This window comes from Phocoena phocoena, chromosome 13 (assembly GCF_963924675.1).
Source record: "Phocoena phocoena chromosome 13, mPhoPho1.1, whole genome shotgun sequence".
NCBI lineage: Eukaryota > Metazoa > Chordata > Mammalia > Artiodactyla > Phocoenidae > Phocoena > Phocoena phocoena.
The window spans coordinates 55,661,755-55,689,565 of NC_089231.1; the positions used below are offsets into that span (position 1 = coordinate 55,661,755).

General features: G+C 38.2%; 1 protein-coding gene across 2 annotated transcripts in view; it reads right to left on the reverse strand.

Moving 5' to 3' along the window:
• The window catches only part of MYOM1 (myomesin 1), a 138,844-nt gene that overhangs the window by 106,394 nt on the left and 4,639 nt on the right, over positions 1–27,811 (reverse strand). For both annotated transcript variants that reach the window (XM_065889262.1, XM_065889261.1), the window contains exons 2-4: positions 11,282–11,422; positions 6,425–6,653; positions 5,603–5,760 (exon numbers count right to left, since the gene is read on the reverse strand). In XM_065889262.1, the coding sequence (XP_065745334.1) occupies positions 5,603–5,760; positions 6,425–6,653; positions 11,282–11,422 (528 nt within the window). The remainder of the gene's footprint in view (positions 1–5,602; positions 5,761–6,424; positions 6,654–11,281; positions 11,423–27,811) is intronic.

Genomic DNA, 27,811 nt, shown 5'->3' on the forward strand with positions numbered 1-27,811 from the left:
GACACTCTATTTGGCTTCTGACCAAAAACGTTGTTCATATTTCTATAAAGTTTGAATTAAAACAGCATTTGCAGCTCCCAGGCTTTCTTCACTTTCCTTGTCCTTCTGTCCAATCCGACTTAGCACCTCAATGCCTTCCCCCCGATCCCCCGACCCCCAGCTAAACAGCCATGGCTTCTCTGTCTCTGTCTCTGTCTCTGTCTCTGTCTCTGTCTCTCTCTCTCTCTCACACACACACACACACACACACACACACACACACACACACTTTGAGAAGCTTCCATTCTCTCCACTGGAACTCCAATGTCAGTGTAAGAAGCATCTGTTTTAAAGCTGCAGACATGGATTAAATGAGGAAGTGATTCAATTCTATTCTCCAAGGAATTCACCTAGCTAGGCGCTCAGGTTCAGAGTCATTTGCGATTGGCTGTCTTCACCATAAAGTCAGGGGAGAAAAGTAGGATTTGAGGCCTGCTCTGTATATGCTTCACAGTTTGTTACTTCTGGAAAATGAAATTCCAAACTGGTCAGTCACTGGCTAATTTTGGAGAGTTATCTACACCCTGGGGTTATTTGTCAGAGGGTTTCTGAAATTCCTGTGAACATTTAGCTGTACACCATTTTCCTTATCATTTTCATGTAGAGTCTATGAACTAGTTAATGAGCTTCTGTTACAAGTATTTCTAGAATAATACTCTTCATGAATGTGTGTAAAATACACACTTAATTCCTCCAAACAAATGTCTGTTTGGATATTGGGCTGACTTTGATAAGAAGGGATTACAGTGAAAGCTCTTTGGCGTGTAAAGCATGGTCAAACAAAAGGGCTTCACTCTAACTTTTCTCTATCAGCAAATAATGCCTGCCAAAATGATCCTTTCATGTTGAATACCCCTACGAGTGTGGTTGCTACTTAGAATGCAACCCTACTGTTTTGAATAAATAGCTGTTACTTTAAAAACCAATTAGCTGAGAGAGAGCTATTCCATTAGCATAGAATTTGGACTTAAATAAATAAGAAAAATCTAAAATAAAATCCCAAACCCTTATACCTGGGAAGTAATTATAAATAAGTTTTAACTATTTTAAAAGCAGGCTGTTTTCCTAAGATAATATGATAGTAATTGCTAAATTTAAATACATTGTGAATAACTCTAATCTTGTAAACAAATTCAATACATGATTCTATCATGGAATTTGTGAATTCACATAATTTGCAAAAATAGATTAAGGCTTTTCCAAATCTCTGGACTCTTCCTAAGATACATTTCTTATACTACTTTATTCCCAGGTTTTGAACTCTTATCATGCCTAATGACAAATATCTTTGTCTATTTGACAGTGACTTCAGGGATAATCTGAAGAATTTCAAATATGTATTTTTAGGTGTCTTGCGTGAGGATCTAGCCCAGTAACCACATACACATCTGAAAACTTGGGTATTGAGTGAGCATTAGACTAATACTAATCCTCACTAACACATTGCTCCAGGGAGTTTGTGTGAGTCTCCCTGCAGATTACAATCCAGGCTTCCATTGAAAAAACTGATTTAGACTTTGGGCTCGAAATGCAATTAAATCTGGCTCTTTTTTTAAAGAAGGAAGTGTAAAATTAATGCAATTCTCTCCTTCTCTTAAAGAGAACTTTTCTCCCTCATTTCAAATAGTTTTTACAATTTGACTGGGCAATACAGGCATATGGTTCAAGGACCAGAAAATATCAGGGTGCCCGGGAAACATTCTCCTTCCTCAAACCTGTCTGCCTTCTGCCCAGCTCCTCCCCACAGCTAACTGTTCTCCTTAGATTCTTACATAGCCTTCCAGAGCTTCCTTATGCAAGTAATATGGATACAAACATAAATGTTTTTCCTCCCCTTTTAAACCAATATATAGCCTATTAAACAAGTTATTATATAAATATAGCCTATTAAGTAAAACAGCTTTGGTTTTTCACCACATATAGATTTCTCCTTCTCTGTTGACAAGCCCTCCTTCAGGATGGCCTGCTTCACTGTGGTGGTACAGCAGCGTCATCTACAGCTAACTTTTCTACTGGACGCAAAGCCCACAGGCTTCCTTCTGCTCGGAAAGTGAGCTCAGCGCCTCCACACCGGACCCTGATGAATGATGGGCGCGCCTGTCAGTGAGCGCTCCCTGGCTACCCTCTAGATTCCATCCAGACGGATTTAGTCAGTACGCGGGGTTGGCCAAAGAGCAGCTGCTGTGTGTTGATACCATTTGTTAGACCTCAGGGGCTTCCATGACCTGAGGGTGCCCAGTGGAAACCTGGAACTGAACCCTCTTTGGAAAGGAGTCTGAGGGAGCCAGGCCCCAGGCACACATGCCTTTGAGAGCTAAAGGCTTCAAGCGGAGGCATCACAACTGCCCGCAGCAACATCACACACTTATTTCTGTACTTTCCCTTCTTCTATTCAGTAAGGTCATTCTCAATTATTTCTTTCATACTTATACTCAGTGTCAGGCCCAGGAAGCTCCAGCTGGGTACCAAAGAGGCATAAATGCCAGCAAATTAGTCACCACCAACCGTGGTTCTTGCTAGGTCGTGGATTCCCTGCTCATTGAGGGGAAGGATGCTCACTGAAGATCGCACACTCTGGACCAGTAGCTTGCAAAGTAAATTAGAGCTTCATTTCATGATTATTTTTAAAGAGGCAACGTACCCAGCAAGCTATAATTAACCCTACATGGAAGTTTACTCTCAGAGATGGATTTACCTTGAAACCAGTGAAGCTCAAGTTTCAGGGTCTCTCATCAGCATGCGTCCCCATAAGGCTCTGTGCCTAATGCACATGACTTAACTTTATATTCTTTTTTGTAAAAGTGCTCCTCAAATTGTATAACTCTTATGCCCCACAAAACCTGGATCTGACCTTATTTATTGCCACAGCCAATTTTCAGTTATCTGCTAGCTGATTGTCCAAATTTCAGCTTTATCCAGGGGCAAATCTTGCTTGCTAAATAAGGTGAACTATTTTCTTAGTGGTCCACTGGTTCTTTTGTTTTCATATTTACTTCTCACTTGACTTGCAAGGCAACAGGACTTTCTGTGAAATGGTCTGATCCGTCCCTACTGGGAGAATTCTTGATACAGAATGGATTTGACTTCTCCAAGCACAAAAGGGGTCACGAGAACTAGAGAAGGTTTGTTCCAGTCAATGGACAGCCTCCCAAACAGCCTCCCAATCGTTCCTGAGACAAATCTTGTCTCTGTGCCTTTGTTTTTGATTCAAATGAACCCCTAGGCCATAAAATTCATACGTTAAGGAAATAAATACTTCAAAGCTAAAGGTGAAAGATTTGAGGGATCAATCATACTTTTTCTCAGCCCCATTAGTGAAGATAACTAAAAACTGACAGTATGGGCTTCCCAGGTGGCACAGTGGTTGAGAATCCACCTGCCAATGAAGGGGACACGGGTTCGAGCCCTGGTCCGGGAAGATCTCACATGCCACGGAGCAACTAAACCCGTGTGCCACAACTACTGAGCCTGCGCTCTACAACCCGTGAGCCACAACTACTGATCCCGTGTGCCACAACTACTGAAGCCCATGTGCCTAGAACCCGAGCTCTGCAACAAGAGAAGCCACCGCAATGAGAAGGCCGCGCACTGCAACGAAGAGTAGCCCCTGCTCGCCACAACTAGAGAAAGCCCGCATGCAGCAACGGAGACCCAACGCAGCCAAAAAAAAAAACCCAAAAACTGACAGTATTTCTACTTTCCAATTTGACAGGAGTTTTACGGGATGACAATTTAGTCATCTCATATTTTTTCTGTGGCGTTTTAATCTTTTTTGTTTGTTTTTATTTTTTTAACATCAACATATTTACTCATTTGCTTATTTTTGTTTGTTTTTAAATCACTCCTTTTTCAGCCCACAAAGCACTATGTAAGGAGTTTAATCTCTAACAGAATTAGAGCTCTGCCTTTGTAGAACCCTATTACTCTGGCTTAGTAACACCATCAGTGGTACATGGCATGTTTGTATTCTAGTTGCTGAGTATTTAACGGAATAAATAAATGCTTAAGGAATTAATATTTACCTCCTAGAGATTACTTTGGATTCTTTTGAAAATCATCTTTAACTCTGATGTTTAAAAATCAGGAAAACAGAGATAGGACACTGTGTAATACATATATCTACTTAAGGACTCCAATGATTCGTTTATTGGTAGTACATTTTAATTAATGAAAGATGAGAATTTTTTTTACTCATCAAGTAATTTTTTTTTTAAACATCTTTACTGGAGTATAATTGTTTTACAATGGTGTGTTAGTTTCTGCTTTATAACAAAGTGAATCTCAAGTAATATTTCTTGGAGCTAAAAATTTGTTATTCTTTACGTATTTCTATAGGAAAGTTTGGATTTTTTCTGAGGTGGGAAATAATCAGTTTTTTAAGAGGAAATGTCCCTTTGATAGGTCAATTTGTGCAACTCTATAGGTAGAGAGAAAGGTGGGCAAAGATGGACTGATTCCTAACTTACTATAGTATACTCTTATACTTTTAAAGCTTGGAAATTGATTTTTTAAACTTCATTTTCATCTAAATATGTTCCTACATTTCTCATCTTTGTTTACTATAAATTATTTGCCTTGGTAATATAGAGCTGGCTTTGGTTTCATTCTTTGGTTTTCAAACTCAAGAACCCTGGAAAGAGTTTACATACAAGAAAAACTGTAAGTAAATCCAATATTACCACAGGCAGATTGATATCACAGGTGAATTTTTAAAAAACACAACTCACCACCTGCTCCTTAAGAATAACCTTAGCTAGCAGTTTATCTTGTCAGCCACCTCCATTATGCTAGCCAGGTGTCCAAAGAACATTAGAAATAACAGAAAAGAGAGGAAGAGACAGGCGCTCTTTGGGTGACAGTGCTATTCTATGAAGTGTTTATACTGTGACATAGGGCATATTTACCACCACTCCCGAGGATAAGGGAACTGCATGCAAAATACCCCTGTCGGAGAAGAAGACGGAAAACGCCTTTTAAAACTGGCTCACAATCCTCTTCAGACTTCTGCTCTCTGTGGCAGACATTCTTGCCGTATGATGGGAGAGTTATGAGTTTAGGGATCACAAAGTCATTGACAATTGCAATAGGATATATAATGGACGGAAAAAAGGGGAGCTTATTCGTTATGGAACAAAAATTTCTTCAGGCCCCATAGTCGTAACAGCTCCCTCTATTTTTTGGCTTTAGAAAACACATTAAGACCTCAGCTCATGTGAGGAGTAGAGATGGAGCCCTCTGGGTCTTAATTACTTTTAAAAAGGCAGTATCGCTTCTCATCACAAAATGATACCAAATAAATATGCTGACTAAATTTTAACACTTTATATAAGATAAAGATCCATTTGTATAATAGGATTATAAAGTATCATAATAAATCGTAATGGATGCAAGACTCTACTTTCCTTCCATACATGTATTCTTTCTTCACTATTTAAAAAATCTATTCAAATTTGTAGATGCTTTCACTGACTTTTGCATATTCACAATGTCACATGTTTTCACAAGAGGTAAAATTAACTTTGAGTAATCGATTCTATGAGAAATTTTCATAACGATAGCATACCATGTGAGACGAGGTTCTGGCCAGCCGGCTACAGAGCAGTGTAATTTTACATTTTCTTTCTCCCAAACAGTGTGGGAACGAGGTTTAATGACAAATTCAGGAGCATGGAGAAGACTATCTTCATTCAACTTTTTATGATATGCCTCAGTTTCTTCTAACTGAAAAAAAAATCAACACATTATGAAATCAAAGTAACATGTGCTACCAAAATGTAATGTAGAAATCAAAATGATCATTTTTTTCATTTGGAGCCTTACTTTTGCATTCATTTCAAACGAATTCCCCTCACCCCTTTTGAAAACAAACACATCACTTAATTTTTAACATTGTAAGCCTGAGCAACATATTTTACTTCTCTAAGGTGGATTTCTTAAGCTTCTTCAAGAACTTTAATTTCTATAGAACCTAAAATTTCACAGAATTTAAATATTAAGTGTGTCTTTCTTTGACCTATACATTTTGATGTCTTTTTCCTTTTGTTTCTCCGCAAGACCACATATTTCTTCATTTGAAGCTAATTAATCTATATTAACACACATATACACAATGTTACATGCATTTCTACTTTTTAAAATTAATATTTATTGGAGTACAGTTGATTTACACTGTTGTGTTAGTTTCTGCTGTACAGCAAAGTGAATCAGTTATACATATACATATACCCACTCTTTTTTAGATTCTATTCCCATATAGGCCATTACAGAGTATTGAGCAGGGTTCCCTGTGCTATACAGTAGGTCCTTACTAGTTATCTACTTTATATATAGTGGTAGCATTTCTACTTTTGTAAGTTATATTAAATTGTCTTTTTTTTTTTTTTACCGTTTTTTTCAGTGACAGGTGTTCTGCCTTTTCTCGAATTGCAACTTTCCTCGACTTCTCAAAACCTTCCTCCTGGCGAAGCATGGATGTGGACTGTTTGGATACTGTGGACTGCTTGGCTGCCGTGACTCCTTCCTCTCTAGCAAGGAGATTCCTCTGGGCTATGTAAGCAGCAGCTTCTTTAATTCTTTCTTCTTCCGTGTCTGTAATTCCACTGACATGCACTTGGCTAAAATATAATAACAGCGAAATATGGATATTGCGGATGACAGTGATGAGATAGCCCAATTTTACCAAGTTCAAAGTGCCTGACCTCAGATGCTGTACACTGTGCCCAAAGAAAACCTGACATAGAAAGACCTGGTAAATAGGAGCTAACTCTTCACACATGGCAGTGATCTTCACCTTAACCAACAATGATAACCACAATAATACTACCTATTCCGGCTGTGGTGCCTTGACAAGTGCTTTTTACATACATTGTCTCATTTTTCCCCACAACAACCCTTTGAAGTAGACTGTACCCTCTCTACTTTAGATATACGGCAACAAGACACGGAGAAGTTAGATAACTTGCCCAACGTCATTTCTTTGGTTTCCTTAGTGTGTTTAAATATGATTTAGTCTATAAAAAAAGATTAAGTTACGACTTCCTTCCAGAAAAGACGATATTGTGAAATGACAGACAGTTGTGCGGCTGTGATTCTGATTTTCGACCATGTGCTTGATCTGGATTCTGTAACTCAGATGATGTAATGCATTGCCCAGACGTGCTGCACGCAGAAATCAGTTGTAAATTTACGTGAGACCCTTAAGCCTAGTGGGTTTCCTTTCCATGATAATAAAGGTTGTGTGTGTGTATACATATTTAACATGACAGCCTTACTTTGTGTTTACACACAGCCCTGTTGTAAAGAAATGATCAAACTCACAGCTGAAGTGTCGATGCTGACAAAAGTGACTTGTTTTTACTCATAATTGATGATGATGAGGGCAAGTGAGTGGCTACATCCCAAAGTGCTGTGCCTAATATAGTAGTTTATGATTGAATTTGTGCTGTGATTTAGTAATATTGTTTAAAATATTTGGATTATTTTAAAGCTCCTTCAATACCTTTATTGTCAATCCTATTACATGTTTCAGTGAGGAGTATGTTGATTATATTGAAGATTCTCTTGAAATTGAGTCTCCCAAGACCTCTTAAGGCAGAATTGTACATTTGTTTTTCTTATAAGAAAAATGACTTCAAACTTCAAGCAAACACTGCCATTGTGTTTACAAGTCCCTGGCACCTGAATCCATATAGTTTGCTGACGAGTAGGACACAACATTTGCACAAGTTTGGAATTTCTCATGGAATATTACTAAAACATCTGGTAGACAAATTAGTCCACCTTGCGTTTTACTCAACTTAGTGAGTAAATTTTAATTTCTTTTCCCTTCTCTCTATCTCTCCAAATATTAATAAGTAGTCTCTACCAAGGAAGTTATCTGCTATAATTTAGGGGGAGAAAAAGGAAGATGGAACATTTTTAGCTTAGTGTCCTGACATAATTACCTCTAACTTTTCTTTTTGAATGAGATAGGAAGTGCATGAATTAATAAGTGAATACAAAACAAACATAATGAGAATCTACTTGGAATTCTCTATAGAGGCTAATATACAATATAGAGATTTGAAATGAGGTTTGTAATATGATTCAATATGTATAGTAATGGATTATATTCAATGCTAGTCCGGCCCCAAGTTGAGACAACTCTAAGTGAAGTTCACATACCCTTTAACAGTGGATGTGCTAACATAGCTCTAGAGGGCAGAATGGAGTCATGGTTCCCCTGCCTTTTCCATTTGCAAATAAGGTAAACCTTGGGGAAAAAAACTGTAATTATTTCACAGGAAAACTCAAGTAGGGCTTCCCTGGTGGCGCAGTGGTTGCGAGTCCGCCTGCCGATGCAGGGTACACGGGTTCGTGCCCCGGTCTGGGAAGATCCTACATGCCGCGGAGTGGCTGGGCCCGTGAGCCATGGCCTCTGAGCCTGCGCTTCCGGAGCCTGTGTTCCGCAACGGGAGAGGCCATAGCAGTGAGAGGCCCGCGTACCGCAAAAAAAAAAAAAAAAAAACTCAAGTACACTTAAAAATATATTTTTGACCCAGGACAGCAGGCACATTTGCCTTTAAGTAAATATAAGTGCATGTCAGTTGTAACCCTGCTATAATTTGGGTACAAGAGCAAGAATATGATATTAACATCAAAAACACACTACTGCAAATTTAAAATAAATTTAAAACCTTTCCAGGGCTTCCCTGGTGGTGCAGTGGTTGAGAGTCCGCCTGCTGATGCAGGGGATATGGGTTCGTGCTCCAGTCCAGGAAGATCCCACATGCCGCGGAGCGGCTGGGCCCATGATCCATGGCCGCTGAGCCTGCGCTTCCGGAGCCTGTCCTCCGCAACGGGAGAGGCCACAACAGTAAGAGGCCCGTGTACCGCAATAAAAAAAAATTTTTTTTTAAACTTAAAAAAAAAAAAAAGAAGTGGAATTTTCAAGTGCCATCCAGAAGAAACCGTATTCTCCAGAAATATACTACGATTGCATTTGCCAATCCTAGGGGCACTCTCAGCTCATCCACTACCAGCCATGTGACTTTCAGCAAGTCACTGAGCTTAGATTTCCTTGTCCAAAAATTGACATATTAATATCTCTCCAGGGCTGGATGGAGGACTTAGCAAGCTAGTTTATATAATGCACCTAGAGTGATTCCCAGCAAACAATAGGTACTCAGCAAATGTTCATTATTTTCCCATCCTCTTAGATTGTTAATACTGTCAATACCATTATGCAGTGTTATTTTCATAGTAACAGAATATAGGAGATGGCTCCATATAAAAAATGAAGGTCAGCTAGAAATAAAACCTAGAAGATAAAATTTTTATTCACATTTTCTTTTATCACAGTTTATTTTGTAAATTACCATTTATTTTTTTTAATATTTATTTTATTTATTTATTTTTGGCTGTGTTGGGTCTTTGTTGCTGTGTGTGGTCTTTCTCTAGTTGCCGTGAGTGGGGGCTACTCTTTGTTGTGGTGCATGGATTTCTTACTGCGGTAGCTTCTCTTGTTGCAGAGCACAGGCTTTGGCACGTAGGCTTCAGTAGTTGCAGGTCACGGGCTCAGTAGTTGTGGCTCACGGGTTCTAGAGCGCAGGCTCAGTACTTGTGGCACACGGGCTTAGTTGCTCTGCAGCACATGGGATCTTCCCAGACCAGGGATCGAACCCATGTCCCCTGCATTGGCAGGCAGATTCTCAACCACTGCACCACCAGGGAAGCCCTAAATTATCATTTCTTGAGACTGGCCTGGAGGGGACAAAATGGTTTGGTGGGGAAAAGGCAGGGAGAAGATGGTGAGTGAGCAGCTTCACTTCACGCCCACACAGGTAGAGAGGCATGCCATGTAGGTTAATGCTAAGCTGACATGATTTTTAAATGATTTTTTAAAAAACAGAGTGGGAAAAAAAGAAGAAAATAAAATATCTCACTTCTCTAACCTAGCCATCTCCTAAAAGGAATATGAGTGTCATTAAACCAACTGTGATGAGGTTGATTCTGGGCAAGCATACTTAACAATGTAAGTATGCTTGTCTGGAAAGTTCACTTTAAAAAATCAGATATAAAAAAAAAGTCAAAGAGGGCTTCCCTGGCGGCGCAGTGGTTGAGAGTCCGCCTGCCGATGTAGGGGACATGGGTTCGTGACCCATCCGGGAAGATCCCACATGCCGCAGAGTGGCTGGGTCCGTGAGCCATGGCCGCTGAGCCTGTGTGTCTGGAGCCTGTGCTCCGCAACGGGAGATGCCACAACAGTGAGAGGCCCGCGTACGGCAAAAAAAAAAAAAAAAGTCAAAGGTATAAAATGAAAAGCTAAAAGTAGAATATTGTTTACCCCCTTACCTTCCTAAGTAGGTTCAGAGCAATTATGACATTAGCCTCCAAAACAATTCAGAAAGGAACCATCAGAAAGCAGTGGAAAGAAAAAATGGAGGGAAACAGAAGTAGGCCACCCAAAATTACACCCGCATTATTGCCTACTGATTTTCCTGAGAGCACTTGCCTGGAGAAGATGACCTCATTCTGAACCATCTTAGCTCTGTGAATAATTCTCCATTCAAAGGAAAATAAACAGGGAAGACTCAGAAAGTTCCTGTTAAACTTTAAGTTGGTGTCTTGGACAAGTCTCCTTTCAAGATTCCTTTGTATATATTATCATTCAAAAAAATGTTTATATTATAAACAAATTTGGCATTACACAGACTGGTGATTTAGTGATTATTTTGTTTGAACTTTACCTCATGTAAATCTATTTTATATTTAACAAACATAAGCCAGGCATTATTATGGTGCAATTCTTTTAGTCTACGTTATCTAAGACTTTTTTTTCTTCATAATGAATAATAATTAAAACCACACTGGCAACCAATCTACCTAAACATATCATCTGATTTTTTTCTTTTAGTTCACCCAATATTTTATAGTTTTAACCTTTCTTTCTACTCTAAACATAGTGACTATATATAGAGTCGAAAAACTAGCATCCAATACTCAGCTTCTAATTTCAACTAGTTACATAATTAGAAATAAGTTGCTGATCATCCTCTTTTGTCATATAGCCATCCTATGTGATGGCAAACAGTTTTACAATGAACACATCTCCCTCTGTGCATGGTTCTGAGGTTCCACAGACCTTTCTCAACCAGTACATAGTAAGTGCTCAATAAATGACAGCTGCTATTGTTATTACTACCTGACAACATTTACTCTCCACTTTCTAATAATCAGATCCAGGGAGAAAATCCGTACATACCGTCCTGAGAAAATGGGCACCATGTAGTCACTTGGCAGATTTTCTTTCTTCTCTCCAGAGAGAAGGCTTTTCTTGGCTCTCTTTGTTTGGGGGCTCAACTTGGATGAATAATCTTCTAACATCAGACTGGAATCTGTAAGTCTGAAAAAAAACACCCTAATGTTAGTCTATAATTTTAAAAAATGCTTATAAAAGGAATTTTTAAGTTTGAGGACGTTTTACAGAAACCTAGACGGCTAATGTTATAATCATCTTTTATCTTTAGAGCTAGCGTGAGAATGACCTCACATAATGCACTCTATCTAGACACAAGAGAAAAATAAATCTATAGCAATTTTTAAAAATTGCAGTATAACTGCTTTACAATGCTGTGTTAGTTTCTGCCGCACAGTGAAGTGAATCAGCCATATGCATACACACATCCCCTCCCTCTTGGACCTCCCCCCGCCATCCCACCATCCCACCCAGGTAGCCCATCACAGAGCACCGAGCTGAGCTCCCTGTGCTATACAGCAGGTTCCCACTAGCTATCTATTTTACACATGGTAGTGTATTTATGTCAAATTTCATGGCTTTTTCCCCCTTAAAATTTCGAGGGAAAGTGGCAGTGCTTTGGTAATAGTTCCAAATACCCTTTGCTGTTAAGTTAATGTTGGAAATTTAGGTGGTCTACATAAACAGTTTGGATACGTTGTGTATCCAAATGCTTTCAGGGGATTGATACAAAAGCAGATTTTCTGTATTGGGAGCCCAGGCAATTCTGATGCAGGGCCTCTAGGTTCAACTTGAGGCCTTTATGTAGTATAGACAGACTCCATCTGAAAGGACACTGGGTTCATCAAACAATAGAGTTAATATACTTTCTGTGAACACACAGCGTCGAGTGACTCAGAAAATTACAGGTTTGATAAAGAACACTTTTCTAGTGCTGTTGCACACAAAAATCCACCCACCCATGCACACTGGTGCGAGTGTACACTTGGAGGTAGTTATTGTTCTAATAAACCAAAAAATGTGTCAGCAGAGTGGAAAACATGACAGTAGAGATTGCACCTAGAGAAAAGAATTGATGAAATTAAAAGGACAACCTTAATCTATATAGTTCTTGAATGAAACGAAGTGCATCTTCTTTCAAATGTATAGAATTTGGCATAAATTTCAAAAGTTCATGGACTCTGAACAATCCATGGGCTCAGGCTAAAAGCCTCTCATCTACATTGTAATGAAAGATAGTCACAATAGGAAGCCGTACAGGAACTCTCTGTACTATCCTTGTCATTTTTCTACAGACTTGAACTGATTCTAAAATTAAAAGTTAATATTAAAAAGTCCCTGGTGTAGAGAAAATTTGAAGAGAAAGTGAAGCATGTGAGTGGTGTGGCATGGAAAAAGCCAGCTGCCCAGTTAAAACAGCAAAACCTTCCAAAGTGTCCAAACCTTGATTGTTTCCAGTCTTTAAAAAGCATTAGCAAAAGCAAAGAGATTACCTAAATCAAAAGAAGACAGCACATATACAGAGTACAAAATGGATACATAATAATGCAAATAATCTTATCCCCTGCTAAGCAAGTAACACAGACCTGCAGGGCTTCTAGGAAGTACAGGGGGTGCAAACGTAGCCTGAGAGTATAGGGTAGGCTACTGTCTTTAATTCCTGGAGTGGAGTTGTAGCACAGAAATGGCAAACCTTTTCCTCTCCCACTAACTACCCCCTCCCCCAGGGTGAATATCTAGCTCTTATTCTATGATCAGCATTAATGCCAAAGGTTAGAACCTTGAAATCAAACTTGTGGATTGGTTACCAATTGGAAGGCTTAGTGAAATTTGTTCCTGGCTGGCTGTTCCAGGCAGCAGCAAAATGATTGCATTCTATACCCCTAGCAGGTTACAAAGTACAGGCTGTGCTAATACAGGTCTAAGTTTAAAGTGGTATTTTCCTTTACTCCTTTAATTCCATTACTATACAAAATAAAATTAATTATAGAGTCTGTTTCATTTTTTTCTATTTATAGAACATTTCCATTTTCTAATTTTTCTCCTGTTTTTGTTTTTGCTCTTTTTACTTTCATTCTACTATCTGCAGTCATATTCTCATGAGCTCATATTTTCAATGTTTATTTATATCAAAACAGCTGTGATTTGTCATTCTTTTTCTTGTACTGTCGTTCCTTTTTTTCTGTCATTTTCCCTTTAAGATAAACCTTTAAAATGATTCACTTATTACATAGAATGTGCCAGAATGTGATTATTCCATTCTCACAAGTAAATCACAGCAGATGATTTTTTTTTTTTTTTTTTCGGTACGCGGGCCTCTCACTGCTGTGGCCTCTCCCATTGCGGAGCACAGGCTCCGGACGTGCAGGCTCAGCGGCCATGGCTCACGGGCCCAGCCGCTCCGCGGCATGTGGGATCTTCCCGGACCGGGGCACGAACCCGTGTCCCCTGCATCGGCAGGCGGACTCTCAACCACTGCGCCACCAGGGAAGCCCCCAGCAGATGATTTTTAATAGTTAAACTTTATGGTAAAGATTCATGGTACTATCATCAGTTTTCACATAATATTTCATTTGGAACAAAAAGCTTCAAAAAAAGCATTATGATTTTATATATTATATAGTATTATTTAGAAAATCATATATTATATAGTATTATTTAGAAAATCCAAAGTATTTAGAAAATATCAAACACTTGTTATGCTCTCTAAAGTTTCTTCAAGCTTTTGAATCCTAACAAAAAAAGAGTGTGTGAAGGATTAGATGTTAAAATACTGTGCCAACAGACTATTTGGTAATGCTAAGTCATTTACTGAAGTTAACAAACAAAACTAAATCAGAGAAACAAAGTTTTAAGGAACTGACTATGCAATAATCAGTGTAACTAATTATTTGAAGGAAAGCCACGTCTATTTTGTTATGACCCGGGAACACTGAAGTCTAACATCTTACTCTATTGAATTTTAAAGTCAAATAATGTTTTTAGAGAAGTTCAATAGAATATGTAAAATTTAAATTTCTTTTTTTTAATTTAAATTTCTTTGAAGTTACATCAAAGAGCTAAATAAGGGCTTGCTAACCTCTTGGGCTTTTAGTTCTATCTAAATTTTGAAAATAATACTCTGTCTTATAAGTCAGTTTCTGAGTAGACACTTAACTTGACATGTATGGATCAATGTGGGTCTTTTAACTATTAAAACTATATTTAACGGGACTTCCGTGGTGGTGCAGTGGTTAAGAATGGTTAAGAATCCGCCTGTCAATGCAGGGGACATGGCCTCAACCCCTGGTCCAGGAAGATCCCACATGCCGCAGAGCAACTAAACCCGTGCGCCACAACTACTGAGCCTGTGCTCTAGAGCCGGCGCGCCACAACTACTGAGCCCACGTGCTGCAACCGCTGAAGCCCATGCACTCGGTGGCTCCGCAACAAGATAAGCCACCGCATTGAGAAGCCCGTGCATTGCAACGAAGAGTAGCCGCCACTCACAGCAACTAGAGAAAGCCTACATGTGGCAACGAAGACTCAACGCACCCAAAAATAAATTAAAAAAATTTAAAAACCCTAAATTTAATGTTCTTTATGTCTTGAATCTTTCTGAACTTCAATTTATGAAGGCAGGGAAACTAAGCTATAGGTAAGGATTGATTTGTGTGTGCATGGGTGCACCCATGTGTCTGTAACTGTGTCTAAGTACATCTACCTGTACTCTGCTAGTAATTGTGGTATGTCCTCCTAATATGCCTAAAGTTAGCAGAATTTAAAGAAATATCATGGTGTGTATGACATCATCACACCTATGACCAGCAGCACCACAGAGAAGGGATGTAGCCCAGGTACAGACAGCTCCTTCTGGAAATGTTCCAGGGACTCAGAAATAGACTTGCACCTCCATCCAGTTCAAATACTGAACAGCAACAACAACAAAAAAAACAACATAACCTTCTGCTCTTACAACTTCACAATTATTCTTAACAGGAATAGCAAGAACAAAACTAATTATAGAAGCACAGAACTGGAAGAGATCTCAGGGATATTTATACCACACTCAGTTTATAGATGTGGAAGACCTGGAATATCTTTGTAACTTGCCCAGGTTCATACAGCAAGTTGGTAGGTGAGCTAGGACTAGCATCCACCTAGGTTAGTGCTCTTTCCACTACAGCAGTAGTCTCTAACTTTTGTGACTGAGTCCTCTCAATCCAAAAATATTGGGGGCATGCCACCTGTTTACTTATAAATTCTACACATATACTGCTGTATAACTATTCTCACTTTATGAAATATTCCATCAACAGAAAAATTTTATGGGCCAAATTTGACTTTTAAAAAAATACAGAAGTGCTCATATTTTTTCCTACACTTCCATGGCTTGCCTTCACGGATTCGCCACTTTGGAAACCACAACACCATGTCACACTGCCCATAATGACTCTGATGTTGATTTGCTATTCCTGAATTTATTCACATCAATTGATTTATTCACATCACAGTCCAATTAAAAATAAAGCATTAAAAAACTCATTAAACTTACATGAAGTAAAATGCTAGTTCTTTAAAGTTATGTTGTCCTAGTTCCCCAGGATGAGTAACTTTATTCACACTTATGTTAAGTATGGATCTACTTAATGGCTATATTACTTACTAAAAAAATTATGACAACCTATCAGCATGTTTCAGAAAAAATGATCGGTTGTAGACACCCATCCCTATATGCCTACGGTTATATTGTATTATTGGTTTCCCTCTCTATCTTTCCCGTCGCCTATGACTATTCAAGGAGGGGGATGGCCTAAGTTACCTTTGTATACTCAGTACTGTGTGCACTGCCTGATAGTGTTCAATAAACTTACTGAATGAAGTGAAATCAAGATTCATCCTCCTGTAATCATACGCTATCTCAGTGATTCTCAACCCTGACTTGCCATCAGAATCAGCTGAGGAGCTAATAAAAATGACCAATGCAGAGGTGGGACTTCTAGTATGGTGGAGTGAGTAGTTCAGCAGTTTCTCTCCCCAAAAAGCCATGATAAAATTGGATACAATTGTCAAAACCAACCCATTCAGGGCTCTGAAAATCAACCAAAGGCATACACTACGCTGACAAGTGGTTATTCGTAAAAAGATACTGAACTTCAGGTATGAATAAGTGGGAGTCTGTGTGACATTCTTGCCTAGCCTTTCACCACCCCCTAGCTCCCAGCTCAATCCATAAAGTAGTTCTACCAAGGTGGGAAAAGGTGAGAAAATCATAATGTTCACTGCCAGAGGGGTTGACTTGATTTGGAGCAGAGCATGATAAACCTCCACAACCAGCAACATTGTAACATGAGCCATCTAAGTGGCAAACAAACAAGGGAAGACCAGCAGCTCAATCAATCTCAGGATGCAATCACGGTTGGAGCAAGCAGAAGACTGGCAGGTCAGCCTGAAATTTAACAGGAAGATTTGAAAAATAAGACCACCATGGAGGGGCTTCCCTGGTGGTGCAGTGGTTAAGAATCCACCTGCCAATGCAGGGGACATGGGTTCGAGCCCTTTTCCGGGAATCCCACATGCCGCGGAGCTACTAAACCCATGTGCCACAACTACTGAGCCTGTGCTCTAGAGCCCACATGCCACAACCACTGAGCCCGTGTGCTACAACTACTGAAGCCCACGTGCCTAGAGCCTGTGCTCCACAGCAAAGACAAGCCACCGCAATGAGAAGCCCACACACCACAACAAAGAGTAGCCCCTGCTCGCGGCAACCAGAGAAAGCCAGCGCACAGCAACGAAGACCAACGCAGCCAAAACCAAAAAAAGACCACCATGGGGTCTTCATAAGCTCTCCATGTGCCTTAATAGAAAAAAACTGGAGAGGGTTCAGGTTATCCACACATCATTGGTTAACTGTAAACCTGTGTACATGTGCAGAGGAGAAACAAGAGAGTCTAGAGGTAAGCAAATCCAGGGCATACATACTTTAAAATTACCTGAATTTCAAATGTGCTCCCCAACACACACACAGATCTATTGCCAGAAGATGGAAACTTTACTGTCTTGAGATGTTTGAGCACAGTGTCTGACCATTCATTGATTGGCTGTTAATCTATGCAAATACAAGGTGATCCCTATGAATTCAGGCTTAAAAATGAGAATGACAATTTTTTAAAAAAACTAAAACAGAGACAACAGCAGTAACACAGTGCTAGGTAAACAGATTCTATAAATGTGTTTAGGCAAGTAATTAAACAAAAACAAAACAGAGCAACAACACATTTAGGGAAAAATTCAGAATCCAGAATTACTACAGTATATTATCTAACAGGTCCCATTTTCTTTTTTTTTTTTTTTTTGGCTGTGCTGGGTCTTTGTTGCTGTGTGTGGGTTTTCTCTAGTTGTGGCGAGCAGGGGCTACTCTTTGTTTCGGTACATGGGCTTCTCATTGCAGAGGCTTTTCTTGTTGCGGAGCCCAGGCTCTAGGCACGTGGGCTTCAGTAGTTGTGGCTCGTGGGCTCTAGAGCGCAGGCTCAGTAGTTGTGGCACACAGGCTTAGTTGTTCCGTGGCATGTGGGATCTTCCTGAGCCAGGGATTGAACCTGTGCCCCCTGTGTTGGCAGGCAGATTCTTAACCACTGTGCCACCAGGGAAGCCCCCAACATGTCCCATTTTCAATTAACAAAAATTATGAAACATGACAAGAAATAGGAAAGTGTGACACACACCAGCAGAAAAAATCAGTAAATAAAAATTGTCTCCAGGTGCACCCTGATGTTGGATTTAGCAAACAAAGACTTCAAAGCAGTAATAAGAAATAAGTTCAAAGGCCAATAAAGGAAACCATGTTTAAAGAATTAAAGGAAAGTATTATAATAATGACCCAAAAAGAGAGAATGTCAACAAAGAGATAGGAATTATAAAATAGAAGCAAATGAATATTTTGGAGTTTAAAAGTACAATAACTTAAATGAAAAATTTATTAAAGGGACTCAACAGATTTTATATAGAAGAATTTAAAAAATCAGTGAATCTGAAGATAGAAATAATCTAATAAAAAAAACAGAAAAAGAATGAAGAAAAAATCTTAAAGCCTCAGAGATCTGTTAGACAACATCAAACATACCAATATATGAGTCATGGTAGTACTGGAAAGAGGAGAGAGAGAGAAAAGGTAGGAAAATATATTTGAAGAAATAATGGACTAAAATTCCCCAAACTTGATGAAAATATTAATCTATGGATCCAAGATACTCAACAAACACAAGTATGATACTCCCAAAGAGATACACATGTAGATATATCATATATAGTCAAACTGTTGAAAGCCAAAGTCAGAGAGAAAACTTCAAAGCACCAAGAGTAAAATGATTCATCACATACAAGAGAACAATATATTAATGATTGACTTCACATCAGAAACAATACAACCCACAGACATTCGTATGACATATTTAAGTGCTGGGGGAAAAAATAAATCAAGAATTCTATATTCAGCAAAACTATTACTCAAAACTGAAAGCAAAGACATTGCCAGACAAAGACCGAGAGAATCCATTGCTAGCAGACCTGTCTTATAAGAAATGCTAAAGCAAATCCCTCAGGTTTAAAGGAAATGACACCAGACAGTAATTTGAATCCACACCAAAAAATAAAGAGCAGCACGAAGTAAATAACTAGATAAATATATAAGCATACATATATTTCTATTTTCTTAAATTCTTTGAAAGACATAATATTACATAAAACAATACTTATCACACTGCACTGTTGGGTTTATAACATATATAGTTGTAAGGCATACGATAATAGTACAAAGGATAAGGGAGGAAATGGAACTATATTGGAGCAAAGTTTCTAAATTTTACTGGTACGAAGTTAATATAAATCTGAAGTAGATTGTGATTAGTTAATATGTATATTATAATTTCTAAAGCAATCCCTTAAGAAAATAATAAAAAAATAGAGTCAAGAAAGAAAGGAATTAAACGGTACACTAAAAATATCTATTTAACACAAAACAAGGCAGTAAAGGAGAAACAAATGAACAAAAGAGATATGAGATATGCAGAAAAAAATTTAAAAACTGGTAAACGTAAGTCCAACCATAGCAGTAATTTTATTAAATGTGAGTGAATTAAAAACTCCAAGGAACAGCAGAGATTGTCAGAATGAATTTTTTAAAATCCAACTATATGCTGCTACAAGAGCCACATTCTAAATTCAAAGACACATATTGTTAAAGTAAAAGGATGAAAAAGATATACCATGCAAATAATAACCATAAGGAACTGGAGTGGCTATATTAATATCAAACAAAATATACTTTTAACTAGGAAATATTACTAAAGACAAAGAGGGACATTTCATAATGATAGGAAGGTCAGTTCCTCAAAAAAAATAACAATTATAAATGTACATGGATCTACCAACAGAGCCCTAAAATATATGACGCAAAAAATGACAGAATTGAAAGAAAAAATAGAAAATTGAAAATAGCTGGAGATTTCAATACTCCACTTTCAATAACTGATAGAACGACTAGACAAAAATCAGCAAGGACATAGGAGACTTGAATAACACTCTCAATCAACTTGATACAACTGACCTTTCTAGAATACTTTACCCAATGACAACAAAATACATATTCTTTTAAACATTCTCCAGGAGAATTTATATGCTAACTCACAAAACAATCTCAATCCATTTAAATGAATTTAAACCATACAAAATATATTCTCTGATAACAGAAAAATTAAGTAAAAATCTACAACAGTAAGAAATTTAGAAAATCCTCATATATCAGAAAACTAACAACATACTTCTAAATTACTCACAAGGGAAAAGAAATCACAAGGGAAATTAGAAAGTATTTTGAACTACATGAAAACAAAAACACAACATATCAAAATTTATGGGATAAAGCTAAAGCAGTTATTAGAGGTAAGTTTATAGCTTTAAGTGTCTATATTAGAAAAGAAGAAAAGTCTCAAATTAATAACTTAAGCTTTCATTGTAAGTTAGAAAAAAAATAAATATGAAGCAAGTAGAAGGTAGATATAATAAGATCAGGGAGGAAATCAATAAAATAGAAAACAGAACAACAATAGGTAAAATCAGTGAAACAAAAGTTGGTTCATTGAAAAGATCAAGAAAATTGACAAACCTTTCACTAGATTAACCATGAAGAAAGAGAGAAGACACAAATTATCAAGAACAAGAATAAAAGAGGAGATCACTACCAACCCCACATAACTTAAAAGGCTCACAAGGAAGTATGATAAATGCACTTATGCCAAAAATTTAGACAACTTAAATGAAATGGAAAACTTCCCATAAAGATTCAAACTACAAAAACTAACTCAAGAAGAAATTAAAAATCAGAACAGATCAATAACAAGTAAAGAAACTGAATTAGTAACTTAAAATCTTTGCACAGTGAACCGCCCAGGCCCATATGGTTTCACAGATGAATTCCATGGAATATGTAAAGAAGAAACAAACAAATCATTTCCATGTATTCTCAAAAACAGAAGAGAAGGGAACACTTCCCAACTTATTCTATAAGGCCAGTATTACCTGATATCAAAGCCAAACAAAAACATTATAATAAACAAACAAACAAAAAAAACACAGACCAATAGCCTTCAAGAACACAGGTACAAAAATCCTTCACAAAATATTAGTAAACTGAATCCAGCAACATATAGCCAAGTGGTATTTATTCCAGGAATGCAAGGTCGATTTAACATTTGAAAATCAATCAGTGTAATATACCATATTAACAGAATAAAAAACAAAAAAAATTATCACCTCAATAGATGCAAAAGAAGTATTTGACAAAATTCAGCATTCCTTCGTGTTAAAAACTCTCAACAAAAGAGGAATAGAAGGGCTTCCCTGGTGGCGCAGTGGTTGAGAGTCCACCTGCCGATGCAGGGGACATGGGCTCGTGCCCCGGTCCGGGAAGGTCCCACGTGCTGCGGAGCAGCTGGGCCCGTGAGCCATGGCTGCTGAGCCTGCGCATCCGGAGCCTGTGCTCCGCAACGGGAGAGGACACAGCAGTGAGAGGCCCGCGTACCGCAAAAAAAAAAAAAAAAAAAAAAAAAAAGAGGAATAGAAGGGAAGTTCCTCAGTCTGATAAAGACCATCTATGAAAAATCTAGAGCTAGTATCATATCTAATAGTAAAAAATTAAATCCTTTCTTCCTAAGACAGTAAGGGAACAAGGGTGTGATATTTGCTCTTGCCACTTCTCTTCAACATTGTACTGAAGTTCACATTATACTGAAGAGTAGCCAAGACAATTATTAAAAATAAAATTGAAAAAATTGGATAGCAAGTCTACCTTTAGTCATGGATGATATAACCCTATATGTAAAAAATGCTAAGGAATACACACACACACACACGCACACACACACACATACTACTACTAATAAATGAGTTCAGCAAGGTAACAGGATACAGAATCAAAACACAAAAATCAATTATACTTCTGTTTACTAGCAATGAACAATACAAAAATAAAATTAAGATAACTCCATTCACAATACTATCAAAAAGAATAAAATATTTAGGAATAACTTTAACATAGAAGTATAACACTTCTACATTGAAAATTACAAAACATTATGATAAGTGAAACAAAATCTAAATAAATAAATATCCCATGTTCATGGATTGAAAGAGTCAACATTGTTAAAACACACATTTTTCAAAATTGACTTATAGTTTCAACATAATTCTTATATTGCCAGCAGACTTTTCTCTTTGTAGACATTAACAAGGTGATCTTAAAATTTATATGGGAATATGAAGGAATTACATAGGCAAGATTTTTTATTTTATTTTTTTGTAGAAGAGGAACTAAGTTTGAGAACTTACATGTACCAATTTCAAAACTCTTTATAAAGCAATAATAATTAAGAAAGTGTGGTGCTGGCATAAGGACAGGCATACAGATCCATGCAACAGAACTGAGAGTTCATATATAAACCTTTTTACTTATGGTCAGTTAATTTTTGATAAAGGTGCTAAGGAATTTAAGGGGGAAAGGATAGTGTTTTCAACAAATGGTGCTGGGACAATTGTATATCCATAAGTGAAGGGATGGATTTAGAACTTTACTCAACATCACATACAAAAAGTTAATTCAAGCAGCCGCATAGCACAGGGAGATCACCTCGGTGCTTTGTGACCACCTAGAGGGGTGGGATAGGGAAGGTGGGAGGGAGGGAGATGCAAGAGGGAGGAGATATGGGAACATATGTATATGTATAACTGATTCACTTTGTTATAAAGCAGAAACTAACACACCATTGCAAAGCAATTATACTCCAATAAAGATGTAAAAAAATTTTTTTAATTTAATTCAAAATGGATTATTTCTAAATGTAAAGTAAAATTATAAAACTCAGAAGATAAGATAAATTCTTTATGATACTGAGTTAGAGTTCCTAGATATGACATGAAAAGCATGATTAAAAAAGGAAAAAAAGTGATGAACTGAATTTCATCAAATGTAAAAGTTCTGGTCTTTGAAGGACACTGTTAAAAGAATGAAAAGACAAGTCACAGAATGAGAGAAAATATTTGCAAACATTAATAAAGGAATTGTATATAAAATATTTAAATAACTCTAATGATTCAATAATAAGCAGAAAAAAATCCAATTTAAAAATGGGCAAAATATTTGAGCAGGCATTTCACCAAAGAAGATACACAAATGGCTACCATGCACATTAAAAAGATGGTCAACATCGTTAGCTATTAAGTAAGCACAAGTTAAAACCACAATGAGATCCCACTACACACCCAAAAGAATGGCTATAAAAAATAAGACAGAAAATAACTAATGTGGATAAACTGGAATCCTTGTACCTTAGTATGTGAATGTAAAACGGTATAGCTGCTTTGGAAAAGAGTAGTTTCTTGTAATGTTAAACATAAACTTAGCACACAACCCAGCTGATATTTTAGAATGTGCAAGAGAAGGTTCACTTCAAACAGAAAGCCTTAACTTTCTGTAATAATTTCATTTATTCAACAGAAAACTTATTTAGTATCCACTGTGTGCACAATAGCATGCTTGAAGCTGGGGTGGGAGGGGGATATGAAGATAAATTAGGTAAATTAATGACTCTTGTTAGGACTTCTCTGGTGGTGCAATGGTTAAGAATCTGCTTGCCAATGCAGGGGACATGGGTTCGAGCCCTGGTCCGGGAAGATCCCACATGTCACAGAGCAACTAAGCCTGTGTGCCACAACTACTGAGTCTGCGCTCTAGAGCCTGTGAGCCACAACTACTGAAGCCCGCACGCCTATAGTCCATGCTCCGCAACAAGAGAAGCCACCACAATGAGAAGCCTGCGCACCACAGCAAAGCATAGCTCCCGCTCTCCCGCAACTAGAGAAAGCCCGCGCGCAGCAACGAAGACCCAACGCAGCCAAAAATAAATAATAAAATAAAATAAGACTCTTGTTTTCTGAGAGCTTTACCATCTAGTAGGGGAGTAAATGCTACCAGGCCTGATGTGTTGAATTACGTCAATCATGGAAGAAAGGATGGAAGGACAGAAGGAAGGCAGGCAGATAAGCAGAAAGATTAGAGCAAATAAAAGCTGAATTCACAGGCTTGGAGGCAATTTCTGTCTGGGGTTATCAGGGAATCCTTTGTGGAAGAGCTGGACATTAAAAGATGGGTAAGTCATCTCAGGATGACACAGAGATATGTGCAAAAGCTTGAAAACAGAAGTTCCATTTTCATTGCTGACTTATCTATGTGTTGCCATTATACTTTATCGAGTCACCACAAAGGAGCTGAACTCATTTTTATTATTCTAACAATTTTCCTTTAAAACCGCCTCTTCATATATATTTACAACCTAGCACTGCTGCATATAAACAAAATGCTCAGCTGTTTCCCAGAAGGGAGGAAAAGGTGGTGGTTTTACTGAAATATGGGTCAGCTTCTAGAAAACTGTCTTTCTTGGCTGTCTTTGGTCATTTGGTCAGCCCCTCCTCCTCAGGGCTTCTGGGATCTGAGGGTCCATCTCTTTCATCTTCAGAACCCTCTGGAGGGTCAGGAACAAGCACTTGGAGTTTACAGTCTCTTTTCTCATTTCTATCTTTCTATCAGCTGCATTTTTCCCTGTTGCAAAACTTGAAAGACTGTATTTTCCCTGGGTTTTGTGAAAGGTTGTTTTGGGTCTACTTTTGATATACAGCAGCTTCGTCCTACGCTCCTCCTTTGGTATGGGTATCATGTCAGCCTCAACACTTTCTACTGACCTTTCGATTCTCCTGTTTCCCAGTCTAAACACTTAAGGAACTTTCAGGAGAACATCAAAGTTAGTGGATAAGCAGGAGGCTTTGAGTCCTTTTTTCACTAATATACTTTCCAGAAAAGGTCTCTTATAAGATACAAGCATGAATTTAGTTTGATCAACATCATCCTTGAAATTTACTGACATGCAGTATCATAATAAATAACAGTCCCTTGGCCATTCTTTCCGTCTTTGCATTATTTACCTTATAGTTATCCTGTTTTCCTCTCTATTTCAGTATCTCAACATAAAAATATCTTTTTTATTTTTATTTATTTATATTTAATTAATTTATTTTTGGCTTTTTTGGGTCTTCGTTGCTGCGTGCAGGCTTTCTCTAGTTACAGAGAGCGGGGGCTTCTCTTCATTACAGTGTGCAGGCTTCTCATTGTGGTGGCTTCTCTTGTTGCAGAGCATGGACTCTAGGCACGCAGGCTTCAGTAGTTGTTTTTCTTCTATTTATTGCCTTGTTTCCATTATTTAAATTTCCGCTGACAAGTAACATTTTACTCTCCTTTTTAGTAATTTGCCACAGCTAATGTATAGATAGACATGATCTAAAAACAAATACCAGGGGGGTCTGAACCACTTCTCAACATGAATGTTAGAATAGTCATGCTCTAGAAAAAGCTAGTGGGTTAAACACTGAGAGACAAATCTTTATGGTTATCACATACACCCTTCAGTTTCTATCCATTCCTGGCTATTTTAGAAATTAATTTAACCCGACTGAGTGAGTATGGCCCATTTTTAAGCAGAAGTGAAAGAGTCCACTCTATATTTCCTAGATATATTATGCAGGACACTTGACCATAACATCAGGAGATGCCTTATAGAGTCTAGGTCTGTGGACTGAAAATTGTCCAGGGTTAGTAAAAGTTAGCCTTATTAATTTATTTATGAGGCAGCCCAGAAACCCACATTCCACCCCACTCTGAGGATGGTCGCTAGGGTTGACGAGACTTTGCATGAAGGTTACCTTCCTCATTTGAGGTGCTCCTGCCATCTCCTGTTTCATCTAGGAAGGCTGCTGTGGAAAAGGTCAAGCGTGCAGCAAGGGCTCCTTGGGCTCCCACAGCTCGGAGAGCTCTGTGGGGAAGCTCAGTTACACTCACTGCTCGGCCAGCAGTGGACAGAGTTAACATGTTACCTCTGAGCGATGGGAGGTAACTGCATGTCCCTTCCTCCACCTCTAGCTACTCATTCTATTCCCACTCTATGAGGGGACATGTCTTCCTTCTCACAGCCTGATTCACCTGCTTATGGAAGATTAATGCCATTCTGGGGGTATCTTGTATCATCTAAACTTTAATTTGACCTGCAAAAGAGCCTGATGAATAGTATTTTCAATGTAGAAACAAAGCAAATGAAGCAGAGAATGAATCACGTCTTTCTGGGCCTCAGTGTATGTTATCTGTGGAAGGAGGGGCTTGAATTAGATGAGCTTGTGGTCTCTTCCTGCCATTCCCCAATTCTATGGATCTACAAATTGCCAATTGTAGGAAACTGGTATCACCAGGCATGATACTCCCAGTCCTCTCTCCGCAAACAAGTTGCAGGTTTACAGCAATGTGTGTCAGAGATTGATGCGTGGTGAAGTCTCTCTTTGGATGCAGCGTTTATTTTGGGGATTCAGAACACAACTCAGTAGTTGCCTTTTAAAGGAACTGGCAATAAACCTGTCCATTTCTGGGCAGAATAAAAAAGAATAACTGGTTTCTGCTTTCATTAGATGTTTCCCCTGATCTTCTCCTGTCATATAGGAAGTAATATGACTCATCATTTTCTTAGTACTTAAATTCTGGAAGACAAATCCCAGAATGTTCTATTTGCTACCCAGAAACTTATGGTGCCTTTTCCTTATATATAATAGTTAAATCTTTCTTTAGAGAAGAGGATATATCTTAATTCTTCTTACCCTATTCTATTTTTTATTGCTTCCATAACATTTATTACCTTTTAGCATGATTTAAATTCATTGTCCTTTTTATTATATTTATTGTTTATGACCTATCTCTCCATGCTCCAAGAGGGCGGGAATCTTTGTCAGATTTATTCAGTAATTTATCCCAAGCACCTAGAGCAGTGCTTAGCACACAGGAGGCACTCAGTAAATATTTACTGAATGAATGAACAATACCTAAACCTCACTAAACGGTCCCTATGTGCCTGCTATTATACTACACACCTTACATGATTATCTCTTTTAGGGCTGCCAACATAAACAACGATCATTTTCCTCATTTTCCAGATGAAGAAACTGAGAGTTTACAGGCATATCCAAAGTCGCAAGTGTAATTGCATGTAAGTAAAGGCTTGTTTGACCCCAAAGACTATCCACTTGCCATTACGTTAGAATATCTAGAAATGGAGATATAGAAAATGGACACTAATCCGATACCCATAGCTGAGGTCAAGACACACAAATGTCCACAAGGCAGCAGACTTCTTTGGTAGCATCTTTTGAAACCACACTGGGGTGGGAAAGGGAGCAAGTCTTCAGGTCCCCCTCAGTCCCTGCTGTAATCAGATCCATCAATAAAAGACAGGGGTTTGTGTTTTGTGGTCTCTGTTTTTAGCATTGGTATCTTCTGTGAGAATTACAACTGGTTTGAACATTAGCACGTTCTTTGCAAAGTCTAGAAGTTTCAAAAGAGGTTATGATCTGGGTAACAACCAAGGGTCAATCAATGTGACAATGTGACATGAGTGTAGGTAAGGGGCACAATTTAAGGTTAGGTACGGTGCCCAGGGCAAGTCACTCATGTTTCAGTTTTCTTATCCCCAAACTGGTGTCTTCCAGAGCCCTTGTGAGTCTCAGGTCTGATTCTAAGCAACAGTTAAAGAGTGTGTAAGGTTCCAGGTTTGGCATTCATAATGCCCCTGGGATTTTCTAGCTATTGTTTCTACCTATTGTTCCCTGCTCTAAATCTTGGTTTCTCTAGGAGAAGCAGGGGAAAGAAAAGGAAGCATAATGCAAAACTACACATTGATGCTTCAAGAAAAATATGGTAGCCATGTAGTCAAGGGGAGTTACTGGGAACTTGTAGAAAGGGTGGGGGACTTGGGGTAGGTTGGGGCGCTCAAGTCACTCTTCTACTATTTGTTAGTGTAAGGAAGAAAAGTCATTTAATCTCTTTGGTCTCCAATTCTCTCATTTTTTTAAAAAATGTTTTCTTATTCTTTGTACATTTTTTGTGCTATTTTAAAAATTTGTTTATTTATTTGG